Source organism: Felis catus, chromosome C1 (assembly GCF_018350175.1).
Source record: "Felis catus isolate Fca126 chromosome C1, F.catus_Fca126_mat1.0, whole genome shotgun sequence".
Lineage (NCBI taxonomy): Eukaryota > Metazoa > Chordata > Mammalia > Carnivora > Felidae > Felis > Felis catus.
The window spans coordinates 126552665-126568201 of NC_058375.1; the positions used below are offsets into that span (position 1 = coordinate 126552665).

The following is a 15537-nucleotide window of genomic DNA, read 5'->3' on the forward strand; positions in this document are numbered from 1 at the left end:
CCCCCATCGGGCTCTCAGCACAGAGCCCCTTTTGGATCCTCCATCTCCCTCTCTCTCTGCCCTCCTCTGCTTGCACTGTTTCAAAAATAAATACACATTAAAAGAAAAAGAGGGAATGAAAATATTGTGTGTTCTGAAAGGTCACTTGGATATTTTTCAACCACTTGATTTAAAAAAGAGCTTTAAGAAGTTGGATTAGCCATCACGCATCTCTTTCTAAACCATATTATATTTATGTCTTATCTCAGACTGTGAGCACCTCGAGGGCAGGGATTAGTCTTTGAATACCTCCGTAGGACTAACCATTGCTATGACTTGATTAATATTGCTGAATGAGTGAAAACAAATGCTGTCTGAAAATTGTGCTTTAGAGATTTCTCTCTTAAGGGTTTCTTATTTTCATAGCAGGTGTTTGTCTTCCAGGTGTACCTTCTATTGTAGTTGCTGTCACGGCACAGAGGCATCCAGGTAGATGGGGATGGTGTAGTCCCACTGCTCTTTCTCCTCTCACAATATTTGCTATCTTGCTAAGACCTAATTAAACTGTTATGCCCCCACATTTCTCTGAGGACTAAGCCAACGGTGATTTTTTTCCAGGCATCTAATCCCTTAAATTGCCTATGCGTCAAAATTCTCCCCCTGGCTATTATTGGTTAACACCTTGAAATAACTGAAAATTATGCCAGGGAGGAAATGTGCTTGCAACAGAAAAACCCTTGCCTTTGGACGTATAGCAAAAGAGCTCTTAATACTGAAGAAACAAAATCTTTTCTGCCTTGTGAACCAGTGAAAATCTAATAAAAGTGTGTCTCCCCTGGGTACTTTACATCATTAGCATCCTGGTTTCACACTTTGCTTTAGCAAATAACTTATTTTAAAAGTTTCTCCAGGGAGAAGACAAGAAGCCAAAAATATCTCGGAAGAAAACTTTACCTAGCAACTCAAGAAAGCGATTTCATACAGTTTCTAAGATTTAACTTCATGTAGCAAAGTCTTTGTGATTTTTTAGTTTCTGATTTTGGTATGTACTGAAACTTCTTCATGGATAAGCAGGGAGGAAAAACAAAGTAATGCTCAAAACCACACTGAGATACTACCTCACGCCGGTCAGAGTGGCTAAAATTAACAAATCAGGAGACTACAGATACTGGAGAGGATGTGGAGAAACAGGAACCCTCTTGTACTGTTGGTGGGAATGCAAACTGGTGCAGCTGCTCTGGAAGACAGGGTTGATGTTCCTCAAAAAATTAAAAATAGATCTACCCTATGACCCAGCAATAGCACTGCTAGGAATTTACTCAAGGGATACAGGAGTGCTGATGCATAGGGGCACTTGTACCCCAATGTTTATAGCAGCACTTTTAACAATAGCCAAATTATGGAAAGAGCCTAAATGTCCATCAACTGATGAACGGATAAAGATGTGGTTTATATATACAATGGAATACTACTTGGCAATGAGAAAGAATGAAATATGGCCATTTGTGGCAACATGGATGGAACTGGAGAGTATTATGCTAAGTGAAGTAAGTCAGGCAGAGAAAGACAGATACCATATGTTTTCACTCATATGTGGATCCTGAGAAACTTAACAGAGGACCATGGGGGAGGGGCAGGGGGAAAAGAAGTTACAGGGAGGGAGGCAAACCATAAGAGACTCTTAAATACTGAGAACAAACTGAGGGTTGATGGGGGGTGGGAGGGAGGGGAAAGTGGGTGATGGGCATTGAGGAGGACACCTGCTGGGATGAGCACTGGTGTTGTATGGAAATAAATTTGACAATAAATTATATTTAATATAAAAAAAACAAAGTACTGCTTTACATGTGAGTAGCATTTTCTGGTTTTCATGGTGCATCCATTATAAATGCTACCACCACAGTCGATCACCTACTACATGCCAGGACACTGTGCTAACCATTTTACATAGAGACAGAAAATCTTTGCCATAATCCTTTGCAATAAGAGGTCTTAGAAGTCCTATTTTACTAATGAAGGCACTGGGGTTTATAGGAGTTAAGTAATTTTCCCCAAGTCATCTACTGTAGTTAGTAAATGGCTGAACCTGGATTTGTCTGACCTTAAAACCTACAGATTTATTTCAGTTGGTGGGAATCTTAAAAAGTGAAATGAACAAGTAGCTCTCCTCCTTTGGTATGTACAAATCTTCCAGTGTCTATGTCTCTACCCATTTTTTCTTCCCTTCTTTCTTTTCTCAAAAAAAGCCAACCTAACCACATATCCTTCCTTCACTGGTATATATGCTCTGAATTCCACCTTGCTGCACATAACTCCAGGGAGTGCTACTCATGGGGTGGGGGTGGGGAGTCCCTTCTGAAGCAGGACTTCCCAAGGCAATGTAAATGGTGCCACCAGCTCTGGATTTCCTCCTCTCTCACCTTCACAGGAACTTCAACTCTCCCATCTCCCCTTCATCATCAGTTTCTTAGATTATCATCAATACACAAACATATCTGCTCTCCTCGGCCTCAAAGACAAAGGAAAACCCCAAGAAACAATAACAATTGATCACCCTTGACCCTATCTTTCTCTTACTTGTTTTTCAGGACTCAATATTTACTGTCTTGAAACATACTCCTCTCTTGGGTTCTGTGCCATCTTCTTTCCTTGCTTTCCTATTTCTCTAGCCATTACTTTCCTCCCTCTTTCACGGCATACATTTCCTTTATCCATCCTCTAAATATAAAATGTCTTCAGGTCTTCAGATGAGGCTCCTTTTCTTCTCTTTCTATATTCTTCTTTAAAAAATTTTTTTTAACGTTTTATTTATTTTTGAGACAGAGAGAGACAGCATGCATGGGGGAGGGGCAGAGAGAGAGGGAGACACAGAATCGGAAGCAGGCTCCAGGCTCTGAGCCATCAGCCCAGAGGCCCACGCGGGGATCGAAGTCACGGACCGTGAGATAGTGACCTGAGCTGAAGTCAGACGCTTAACCTACTGAGCCACCCAGGCGCCCCTATATTCTTTTCTTAAATCACTTCATCTGTTCTTGTGTCTTAAAATCTACCAAATTATTATCTTGCCTCTGAGTCCTAGTCTTACACTCAGTTTTCTCCTTAACAACTCTCCTTGAGTATCTTACAAACCTGTTGCACTTCACACTTCCCAAAGCAAACACTGGTTGCCTTGCTCTATCCAGTCTTGTTCATCTCAGGAAATGGCATCATCCCGACACATTTGCTTGGGCCAGAAACCTGAAAATTATCTTTGATTCCCTCCTTTCCCTTATCTCTATTTTTATTATTTTTAAATGTTTATTTATTTTTGAGAGAGGGAGAGATAGAGCACAAGCATGGGAGGGGCAGAGAGGGAGACACAGAATCTGAAGCAGGCTCCAGGCTCTGAGCTGTAAGCACAGAGCCTGACGCTTGGCTTGAACTCACAGACCATGAGATCATGACCTGAGCTGAAGTCGGATGCTCAACGGACTGAGCCACCCAGGCACCCCTCCCTTATCTCTACTTTTAATCCATCATCAAGTCCTATCTATCATATCTCCAAAATGCATATCAAATAAGTCACCATGTGTGCTAACCACCCTAGTCCAAGCCTTCACACCATCATCTTTCACTGGATGCTTTAATAGTCACCAGCTGTCCCTACTTCTTTTTGCAACCCTCCCCCGGTTCTGTTCATAAAGCATCTAGACTTTTGCAAAATGTAAATTGGATCACGTTGATCTCTTGCTTAAAACATTTCAGTGACTTTCACTGTGCTTCAAATAAAGTCCAATCTTGGCCTAGAGTGCCCTATATGGTCTGGCCCATTCCTATGTCTCCAACTGCATCACCAATACTGTGCTCTAGGTGCTCACTCTTGGTTCATTGGTCAGATCAGACTTTCCTACCTTCAAGCCTCTGGACATACTTAGAAGCCTTCCCTACTCCCAACCTGGTTATGATATCTTATCCCTCTGCTCTCCTCCAAGATTCTTCTTGTCAAGATTACCATTGACCTTGTGTTGCTAATACTAATGCTGATATATGCAGCATCTCTTCTGCTGTGCAGCAAACTTCTGGTTTCCTTATTAGACCCTGAGTTCCTTGAGGTCAGGGACCACATCTACAATACAACTTACTATTCTAGCACAGTGACTGGCTTATAGTTAGGTGTTTAATAAGTGCTTGTAAAATGAATGGAGGATGCAAGTTGAGACCTCTTGGGAAAGACTGCTGCAGTAGTAACTCACAATCCCTCATTGATATGGTAGGCAGAAACTAGAAGGAACATTAGAAGACAAGGGTTCAAGGTTTGGCACTAGCAATACCTATTGTTGTTAAAATTCTTCTGACCTTAGATTCCTCATCTGCCCTATCTATATCATCAAATTTCTGATATATCTAATGCTTATTTTAAGATTAATTTTTTTTATTGCTGAAGCTGAATTTCTTAGTCTTCTATCACCAATTTCCTTTTTGTAGGTTGCAAAACTTAAATGAGATTTAATCTTTTTAAATTTGTAGTCATGAAAATTATCAGACCTAAAAGAAGTAGGGAGAATAGTATAAACACCCATGTACACATCATTAGCTTAAACTATTATCGACTAATATCTAATCTGGTTTTATTCCTAGCCCTACTCATTTCCCCCTCCCATTATTTTCAAGCAAATCCTAGATATGGTGTCATTTCATGACATATACTTCAGTATGCATGAATTATAATTGTCAACTGCTAGCTGCCACCCCTTCCGTTCCTCAATGGCTTAAAAAGTGAAGTATTCATTGAACAGTATGTTGCTTTTCCCAGAAACCAGAAAACTAGCACGACTTTATCTCATGACTGAACCAAACTGTGTAAATTCTTTGAGGGAGGTAGAGGAGGTTGGACATTACAACACCTAGCTCTGAGCCTTGCAATCAATAAACAGATGTTTAATGAAAAATTCAATTCAACGTGGTTGAGGCTTAAAAAAAATTTTTTTTTTAATGTTTATTTATTTTTGAGAGAGAAAGCACGAGCAGGGGAGGGACAGAGAGAGAGGGGAAGACAGAATCCCAAGCAGGCTCCAGGCTCTGGGCTGTCACCACAGAGCCCGACGCAGGGCTCAAAACTCATTAACCTGAAATCATGACCTGAGCTGAAGTTCGACGCTTCACTGAGCCACCCAAGCGCCCCTGGAGTTTTTAATATAATTTTATCCACAGGAATCTAGGACCTTGTCTTACCTCTTTGCTTGTGTTCTTTTCCTGAATTCATTACTTTGCAGGAATATTTCAAATTCAAAGCTTTTTTGTTTGTTTGTTCTAAATCAAATGATTGCAGCCTTTGACGACTTCCAAACAGGACTCACTACCAGGGGGCGGTGCTGCGCCGAGGCCCGGCCCCGCCCTCCTCTCCCCCCTTCCCCTGACGCCCTGCTCTTCTTCCCAGCATACCTAGCGCCCTTCGCGGCGCTCCTCAAGATGGCGGCCGACAGTGAGGTGAGGTGTTTGCTCTCTTTCTATCCCTGCCTGTAAGTTCTCTCTTCCGTGTCAGCGCCCCGGGGCTCAATCTGTTTTTCTTTCCTTCCTTTTCCCGTAGCCCGAGTCCGAGGTATTTGAGATCACGGACTTCACCACTGCCTCGGAATGGGAAAGGTGAGTGAGTCGTATCCTTGGTTATCAGTACCTTGGGCCCCGGAGTCTTCGTGCCACTTCCCCAACATAGACCACACGTGACACTAATTCTGCGGTAAAAGTAAGATCCACGAGCCCCCAGCTCTGCGTCTCCTCTGGTTTCTAGGCAGCTGTAAGTAAGCCTCTTGCGTCTGAACAGCCCGGGCCCGCCCCCATCAGCCAAACACCTGAGATGCGGCTTTCAGAAAAAGTTTTGTTTACTCTGAGAGCACTTTCCTTAGAACGGTTGTTGCCCACCCGCAGAAACAATGTCCGTGGCTACCACGTCCGTTCCTGTTTTCATTTCCGTTTAACACATTTTGTGATCATAAGCAGTGAACTTCGCAGCTGCTTTTTCCTTCTGTGTACTTCGCCTATCCGTTTCTGGAGGAGGCCTTCATAGTGCTGGTGGTTGTCCATCTGCTACTTTCCCACCATCTCCATCCGGTCTTTCAGAATAATCTTTTAAGACAGGCTGCAGATGGCTTTGGAACCCTTCGGTTCAAGTTGTTGCATTTCAGTGGGTCATGTGCCCAGGCTTCCTATGCTCAGCAAACCTCTCTGAACAGCTGAGAGAAATCGTTGTATCATTGAAATTAGTTGAAACCCAGCTTTGTGGAGTGATAGCTTAGATGGAGAAATTTTCTGGTCGGTATCACAGAGACCCTTCTGGGTGTCCGATCAATATTTAGTTTCTTGGAACATTTTGTAATCTTTCTGGTTGGAGAGGAAATTTGTACATGTTATGTCATTAGATGACATAGTAAAATATAAAAGATCCCTGCTGGTATAATAGTTTGATTTGTGGTGCCCCCCCCCCCAAAAGAAAAGTCAGTTAGACATAATCATACTGGCAAGGCTGTATTGGGTAGATATTCTGTGTCCAGAATGTTTAATATTAATGGAAAAGAACAAAATAAAACTTTTGATCTGTGTGGGATTTTTTTTTTTTTGAGTTTTTTAATGTTTATTTTATTTTTGAGAGAGAGGCAGGGGGAGGGGAAGAGAGAGAGGGAGACACAGAATCCCAAGCAGGTTACAGGTTCAGAGCTTTCTGCACAGAGCTGGACAGAGCCTCGAACTCCTGAACCATGAGATCATGACCTGAGCTGAAGTTGGACCCTTAAGCGACTGAACTACCTAGGTTACCCCTGGGATTCTTTTTTGTTAGGTTTATTTGTTTATTTTGACGGGGGGGGGGGGGTGGGGGGAGAGGGAGAGAGGGAGGGAGATACAGAATCTGAAGCAGGACCTAGGCTCTGAGCTGTCAGCACAGAGCCTGATTCCAGGCTTGAACCCAGGAACCACGAGATCATAGCCTGAGCCAAAGTCAGATGCTTAATCAACTGAGCCACCTAGGCACCCTGATCCACGTGTAGGCACCCTGATCAGAGCTTGGAGTCTGCTTTGGATTCTGTGTCTCCCTCTCTCTTTGCCCTCACCTGCTCGCACTATGTCTCTTTCTCTCTCTCTCTCTCTCTCAAAGATAAACAAACACTAAAAAAAAATTTAAAAAAAAAAACCACCTAACTTTTTAATTACTTATCCTTTGCAGAAATATTTATTGAGTGCCAGTTTGTCACATACAGTGCAGGGCATAGGGATGTGATCAATAAAAATAGACAATTCCTGCTCTTAACATACAGTCTGATGAAGGAGACAGACATGAGTCAAATAATGATACACATAAGTCTGTAATTAAAATTGAAATAAGAACTGAGAAGGGAAAGAAACCTGGTTTTACAAGAGCATGTGACAAAGGAACCTAACAGAATGAGGAGTCAGAGGAAAAGACCCTTCAGCTGATGTCTTCAGAGCTTTCAGGGGTAAAGTTATTCAATTTTTTGGTCAAATCTCCATACTTCAGTAGAACCCAGTTTTTCTCTTTTAGCTAGTAACTGATAGAATTCATAAAATAAGTACTGTAGTATGTTCCTTTTACTGTGAAAGCAATATTATCTTAAATAATTTTTATTAAAATAATACTTCATAGTAGAATAAAAAAGAAAAATATAAGAAACCTGTAATTGTACCACCAGGAGATAGCTACTATTAATATTTTGAGAAAATTTCTTCTAATCTATGAGTGTTTTGTAAGCATTCTGTGTCAAAACATATTAATACTTGTTACTATAGCTTCAATTTTTTCACTTAATGTATGAAATGAACATTTTCTTATATCCTCAAATGGTCTTCAAACTTGATTTTTTATGGATGCATACTATTTCATTCAGTGGATATACCATTAATGTACAACTTTTGTGCACTTAGACAATTAGGTAGCTTCCAGTTTTTTTTTTCCTTTATAAATACAATGTACATTTTACTTGCAAATTTTTGCTCACATGTGGATACAATAAAAATTTTTATTTCCTTTTTTTGTAAACATGTTAACTTCTTTCTAGAGCATTTTCAAAACTGATAATTAACCTTTTGATTGAACTGCCCAGAAGTGAATCAGTATATTAATACTGCCTTTCATCTTAAAGAGGACTTGATTACAAGGTTCATTTAAATTGTAATAACTCTGGTTTATCATTACTATCATTACTGTCTTAAAACAAATGTAAATATTAACTGATAATGTCACTGAGGGAAAAAACCTGATGGCTTTGAATATATTTTGACTAGAATTAACTCTAGTACTCTAGTAATATGACGTAGGTGTTATAGGGGAGCAATTTTGCTATTAGATTACATCATACTTAAGTTAGCTTTTTGGAGTAATAAAAGCTTTCTGAAAGTGTCTTTTAACAGTACTGCTGAGATTTGACAGTTTTTAATTTGCTGATTGAGCATATTACTAGTCAGAATTCATTCTCTTTTTAATAGATCTGGTTCATCAGTAGATTTAAAGATTATATAGTGATTAGTATTAAAATCTGTCATTTATTCCTTAAAGCTGACAAATCTACTTGTTGTTTCTTTCCAGCTGTCCCTTAAAACATGTTTTATTTATTTTTCATTTAAAAATTTTACTTTTTAAAAATTTATTTATTTTGAGAGAGAGAGAGTATGCAAGTGGGGAACGGGATGAGAGATGGAGAGAGAATCCCAAGTTGGCTCAGTGCTGTCAGCACAGAGCCTGATGCTGAGTTGGATTCCCTGAACAGTGAGATTGTGACGTGAGCCAAAATCAAGAGTCAGACACTTAACAGACTGAGCCACCCTGGTGCCCCAAAACATGTTTTATTTTAATGAGCAAAGTTCCTAAACGTTTTCTTTTGAGGGGAGAGGTAGGCAAATCAATTCCTAAATATCTTCAAAGGAAAAGTTAATTTAAATAGATTAGTTACTTTGAGGGTAGGGAAAAGATCATTGGTTTCATAGTTATTTTTAGTAGTATCCTTTTAGTCTTTCATTTTTTTTTTTAAATGTATGTTTATTTTGAGAGAGACAGAGAGTGCACACACCTGAGAGGGCGCGGGGCAGAGAAAGGGGGAGAGAGATAATCCTAAACAGGCTCTGCCAATGTCAGTGCAGAGCGCAGCATGGGGCTCCAACTCCTGAATTGTGAGATTGTGACCTGAGTGGAAATCGAGAGTCAGGCGCTTAACTGACTGAGCCGCCCAGGCACTCCTGTCAGTTTTTACTTCTGTTCCAAATTTATTATATACATTCTAATATAGAGACTTACTCTTTTTTATTATTTATTTATTTTTTTATTTTAGAGAGAAAGCATGAGAAGGAGGGAGGGACAGAGGGGGAGAGAGAGAGAATCCCAAGCAGACTTCATGCTTAGTACAGGGCTGGACACAGGGCTCAATCCCCCAACCCTGGGATCATGACCTGAGCTGAAATCAGGAATTGGATGCTCAATCGATTGAGCCACGCAGGCACCCTGAGATTTATTAATTCTTAATTTAAATTTTATGGAAGCAGATTGCCTTTGTTGGGTAAGCATTGGACTTTAAAATTTGGGATGCCTGGCTGGCTTGGTCAGTAGAGCTTGGGATTCTTGATCTTGGGGTTGTGAGGTTGAGTCCCACACTGGGGGGTAGAGTTTACTTAAATAAATAAATAAAATTTATTAAAAAAACAGAATTTAAGAATTCTTGGATTGCAGAGGATTATTTCCACATTTATTCCATATCCATAAATTAGACTAATAATACTAAACTTATTGAGCCTTCTCTGATAAAAATGTTGAAATTTAAAAAATACTTTTTTGGCATACCTGGTTGCTCAGTTGGTTGAGTGTCTGACTTTTGATTTTGGCTCAGGTCGTGATCTCATAGTTTGTGAGATTGAGCTCCACGTTGGGCTCTGTGCTGAGCCCATAAATGGGCCCATTAATACTCATTCTCATTCTGTCTCTCTCTCTCTCTCTTAAATAAATTAATTAAAAAAATACTTTTTTTTAAAGAAATTGTATAACAGTAGTAAAAAAGAAAAAAGCGCTGTTACATATTTAGAAAGTTTTTTTCTCATTACTAGGTTTATTTCCAAAATTGAAGAAGTCTTAAATGACTGGAAACTGATTGGAAACTCTTTGGGAAAGCCACTTGAAAAGGTCAGATTTATTTGCTGGTGTCTCTAAATGAGTATTTACTTTGAAACTTTTATTTTTAAGCCCTTTGCTGCATTTGGTATATTTGAATTAAATGTTTTTTTAAAGTTATATATGAGCTATAAGCATAAAGTGGCATCTGGAAGAACTTGGATTTGAATCTGTGGCAAAAAACAATGTAAGACATTGTGAGCTCTTTTTAAATAAAATTTTATATGTACAATGTCATTATGAGTGATTTCTATTTCCTCTAATGTTTACTGCTCTTTTGCTTTCTCCCTTAGAGTATTAGAAAATCTTTTTTAAAGGTTTTTTGGTTTCTTTTTTTTTTTTTTTTTTTTTTTGGCTAGTCAGAGAAACATTTCAATTAACAATTACCAACTTCTTGGGTAGAGTATTTTGCTTAATGAGGAAAAATCTTGGTCTTAACTGACTTGCTGTTGTTATCAGCTATTTCACTCAATTTTTGTATTTTACAGTACCATTAATAGTATTTGCTCTCTCTCTCCCCCTTTTTAACCCTGTGGATGTTTTGAGGATATGTAAGAATGAAGAAGTTATTCAAAATTGAGGTAGAACTTTAAGATGTTGCTGGATATTAAGATATTCTTACTGAGATAAACCATGCCCCAAATATTTACTGAAGAATGTATTCTGAGGACAAACCTAGATTTTCTCTTTTTCACTAACAGGAACTAACAGTTTGATTCTAGGCTTATGTAGATGCTTTGTTTTGTTAGATAAATTTTTTTTGAAGTAAAAATGATCATTTTTATTATAAGTCTATTAACTGCAATTTATCCCTCTGTAAGGAATTCTCAATATTCATGAGTATTTTTAAGCCTTATGGTGATGTTAACAGAATTTGAAACTATCAGAGCATCAGCATTTTCTTTTTTCATATAAGTAAGAGCAGAAAAAGTAACACTGCATATAGAAATCACACATCATTAAAAAAATTACATAGCATTGAATATAAATACATTAAAATATTTTTAGGATTACATTTTTTGAATAAAGGGAAAATGAAGTTTTCAAACAGATTATCCTATTCCACTTGAAACAAATATATAACAACAATTGATATAGATGACAAAATTAAGGGCAAAACAAGGTAGATATAACTGGAGTGGGCAATGATTTGCACCACCAAAAAGAGAGCTAAATTGAGTATTTGTGAGCTCTGATGTTATATTCCTTAATTCTTTGATCTGCACGTATTTACTGAGTATCTCCTGTGTGCCAGATCTGAAGAAATAGCGAACAAGGCAAGATCCATGTTGCCATTGAACATAAATTCTGATGAGGGAGAGAAGTAATAAATAAGTAAAGAAATAAGATTAAAATTTTAGGTGCTGAATTCAGTTTTGGGATAGAAACTGGGTAATATATTCAAAGTGGGTAGCATACTGCCAGGCATGTAGTGGGGGTTAAAGGAATGTTAACTCTCTTCAACCCTTTTTTCCCTATAGATAGTAGTAAATAAATGAGATAGAGAAGACATGAATAGATTGCAAGGTGAGCTATTAACTATGATGAATAAGATTAAAGAAAATGTAAAGGACGGGTTGTTCAGTATATAAAAGAAAGTTTAAACTGTGCTTGAAGAGATTTTAATTCATGGGTGGGATAGTGATTAATTGTCTTCCTCCACTGATGGGGAATTAAGATATTTAAAAAAAAAAAAAAAACGAATTATGAAAAATTTCAAACACTTGTAAAGTAGACAAAAATAGTATGATTAACCTCCATGTGCCCATCACTCAGTTTCAACAATGTTCTGCCATTTTCTTCTTTCAGTCGTATCTCTATCAACTCCTACTCCCCACTAGATTTTTTAACTTGTTTTAAAAATAAAAATCGACATATTGCACAAAACTGCTTAATTTTGACAAACGTTTACTTCCTTGTAACAACACTTCTCACTCAAGATACTGAACGTTGCTGTCACACCAGAAAGGTCCCTAGTGACCCTTTCCAGTTAATTCCCATGCTTCTCACTCATGTCCCCCAGGCATCTGCTGTTCTCTTTTTTCTTTTAAATTGTAGACTACTTTTGCCTCTGTCTTGAATTTTGTATATATATGGCATCGTATGGTATATATTTGTTGTGCCTGACCTTTTTACATTTTTTTGACATTATTCTAGAATATTGCGTGAATCACCATTTTTTCTTTTTATTGCTGAGTAATACTCTGTTGTATGAATATACTACAGTTTGTTTCACTTGTTGACAGACATACTGGCTATTATGAATAAAGCAGAACATTCTTGCATGAGGCCTTTGGAGATGTATGTTTTTATTTCTCTTGGGTAAATACCCAGGAGTGAAATTACTGGGTCATAATATAGGTATATGCTTGACTTTAAAAGAACTGCTGAAGCTTTTTGTACCATTTTATCCCCCTACCAGCAATACATACATCAGTTTGGGTAACTGCATTCTCACTAGTTGCTTGTTTTCCACTCTTAAACATTTTAGTTCTAGTGGGTATGTAGTTTGTAGAATTAATTTTTATTTCTTATTCTGGTTTTCATTTGTATTTCTTTGATGAGTATTAGTATTGACTATCTTTCATGTGCTTATTAGTCACTTGTCTTTATGAAATGTCTGTTCAAAATTTTGTCCATGTTTATTTTTATTTTTGAGAGAGAGAGAGACACAGATCGTGATTGGGGGAGGGGCAGAGAGAGCTGGAGACATAGAATCCAAAGCAGGCTCCAGGCTCTGAGCTGTCAGCACAGAGCCTGATGTGCGACTCAAACTCAAGTATTGTGAGATCATGACCCGAGCCAAAGTCAGATGCTTAACTGACTGAGCCACCCAGGCACCCCGTCCATGTTTTAAATTCATATGAGTTTTTATTGAGTTGCAGGAGTCTTTTAGTTCTTTTATGTATTCTGCTTGTTAAGTGTTTTCTCAGATAGTTTTGCTAGGTCATGAAGATACTTTTTAAATGGTTCCTTCTACAGGCTTTGTCATTTTAGACTTTAGGCCTATGATCCATCTTGAACTAATATATGTATATGGTTTGAAGTGAGGAATCATGGTTCAGTGTTTACGTATGGATATCCTCTTCTAGAACTCTGTGTTGAAAACACTTTTCTCCATTAAATTGCTTTGTCACCTTTGTTAGACTGTTGACATAGGGAGTCATCTTCTGCAATCTGTATTCTGTTTCATTAATCTATTTGACTGTCCTGATGTCAGTACCACATTGTCTCGAATACTGTAGTTTAGGGTTTTCCCAACCTTGGCATTATTCAAATTTTGGGCCAGATTGTTACGAGGCTGACTCATGTAGTACAGGATATTTAGTAGTATCCCTGGCCTCTAACTACTAGATGTCTAGCACTCTCCCAAGGATGGCAACTATAAATGCATCTAGACATTGCCACATGTTCCCACGAAAGGCAACATTGCCCTCAGTTGAGAACTACTGAATAGCTTTGCAGTAAGTCCTGAAGTTAATGTAAATTCTTTAGCTTTTATTGTTTTCCCAATATTGTTTTCTCTGTTCTAGGTCTGTCATGTTTCCATTATGAATTTTAGAGTAAGCTTGACAGTTTCGGTAAAAGGGATTATGATTACACTGGAACTGATTGGATTTGTGTTCAATTTCTAGACTACTTTGGGGAGCAGTGGCATTTTGACAATCTTGAACATGGCCCATCTTTCCATTTATTTAAGTCTTTAATTTTTCTCAGCACTCTTTTAAGGTTTTTGGTGGAGGTCTTATGTATCTTTTTTTATTTTTAATGTTTATTTTTGAGGGGTGGGGAGGGGCAGAGAGAGAGGATCCCAAGCAGGTTCTGTGCTGTCAGCACAGAGCCCAAGGCAGGGCTTGATCCCATGAGCCATGAGATCATGACTTGAGCTGAAATCAAGAGTTGGACACTCAATGGACTGAGCCACCCAGGCGCCCTGCATATCTTTTTAAAAATACATTATTAAGTATTTTATGTTGTATGTAGTTGTAAATGGAATTGTTTTTTAGTTTCATTTTTTGTTTGTTGCTAGGATGTAGACATACAAAACATTTTGTGTGTTGACTTAAAATTTTTTTTATTTGGGTATAGCCAACACATAATGTTATGTTAGTTTTAGGTGTACAACATAGTGATTTGACAACTTTTTACATTATGATGCTCACAAGTGTAGCTATCATTTTTCACCATATAGCACTATTACAGTATCATCAACTATTTTTCTTATGCTGTGCTTTTTTTCCCCATGACTTATTCATTCCATAACTGGAAGCCAGTGTCTCTCACTGCTCTTCACCCATTTTGCCCAGCCCCCAACCCACCTCCCCTCTGGCAACCATTCTGTTTGTTCTCTATATTTATAGGTTGTGTGTTGACTTTGTATCTTGAGACCTGGCTAAAGATTCATAATCTTATTGTTAATTATTTTGCATTTTCTACATTCATAATCACCTTGCCTGCAATTAGGGATATTTTTCTTTTTTTTACAGGTTTCGTACCTTTTCGTTTTTTTTTTATTTTAAATTTTATTTTGTTAATGTAGAATGCAATATTGTTTTTTTTTTGCATCACTAAGCATTTAATATTTTTAATATTTTTAATTTTATTTTTTTAATTTACATCCAAATTAGTATATAGTGCAACAATGATTTCAGGAGTAGATTCCTTAATGTCCCTTAACCATTTAGCCTATCCTCTGTCCCTCAACCCCTCCAGTAACACTCTGTTCTCCATATTTAAGAGTCTCTTATGTTTTGTCACCCTCCCTGTTTTTATATTATTTTTGCTTCCCTTCCCTTGTGTTCATCTGTTCTGTGTCTTAATGTCATATGAGTGAAGTCATATGATATTTGTCTTTCTCTGACTAATTTTGCTTAGCATAATACCCTCTAGTTCCATCCACATAGTTGCAAATGTCAAAATTTCATTCTTTTTGATTGCCGAGTAATACTCCATTGTATATATGTATACCACATCATCTTTATCCATTCATCCATCGATGGACATTTGGGCTTTTTCCATACTTAGGCTGTTGTTGATAATGCTGCTATAAACATTGGGGTGCATGTGCCCCTTGGAAACAGCATACCTGTATCCCTTGGATAAATACCTAGTAGTGCAATTGCTGGGTCATAGGGTAGTTCTATTTTTAATTTTTTGAGGAACCTCCATACTGTTTTCCAGAGTGGCTGCACCAGTTTGCATTCCCACCAGCAGTGCGAAAGAGATCTTCTTTCTCCGCATCCTCGCCAACATCTGTTGTTGCCTGAGTTGTTAATGTAAGCCATTCTGACAGGTGTGAGGTGGTATCTCATTGTGGTTTTGATTTGTATTTCCCTGATGATGAGTGATGTTGAACATTTTTTTTGTGTGTCGGTTGGCCATCTGGATATCTTCTTTGGAGAAGTGTCTATTCATGT

The 15537-nt window shown here is 38.1% G+C and overlaps 1 protein-coding gene across 6 annotated transcripts in view; it reads left to right on the top strand.

The window, feature by feature from the left end:
• The first annotated feature begins 5368 nt into the window (after positions 1-5368).
• RAB3GAP1 (RAB3 GTPase activating protein catalytic subunit 1) overlaps positions 5369-15537 on the top strand; it is a 111834-nt gene continuing 101665 nt past the window's right edge. For 3 of the 6 annotated variants that reach the window (XM_023259279.2, XM_023259280.2, XM_045034816.1), the window contains exons 1-3: positions 5369-5445; positions 5546-5601; positions 10057-10132. In XM_023259279.2, coding sequence (XP_023115047.2) covers positions 5428-5445; positions 5546-5601; positions 10057-10132 — 150 coding nt within the window. In that variant the 5' untranslated portion in view covers positions 5369-5427. Of the gene's footprint in view, positions 5446-5545; positions 5602-10056; positions 10133-15537 lie in introns of those variants that run through there. The other 3 variants (XM_023259282.2, XM_023259283.2, XM_045034817.1) reach the window with 3 other exon arrangements.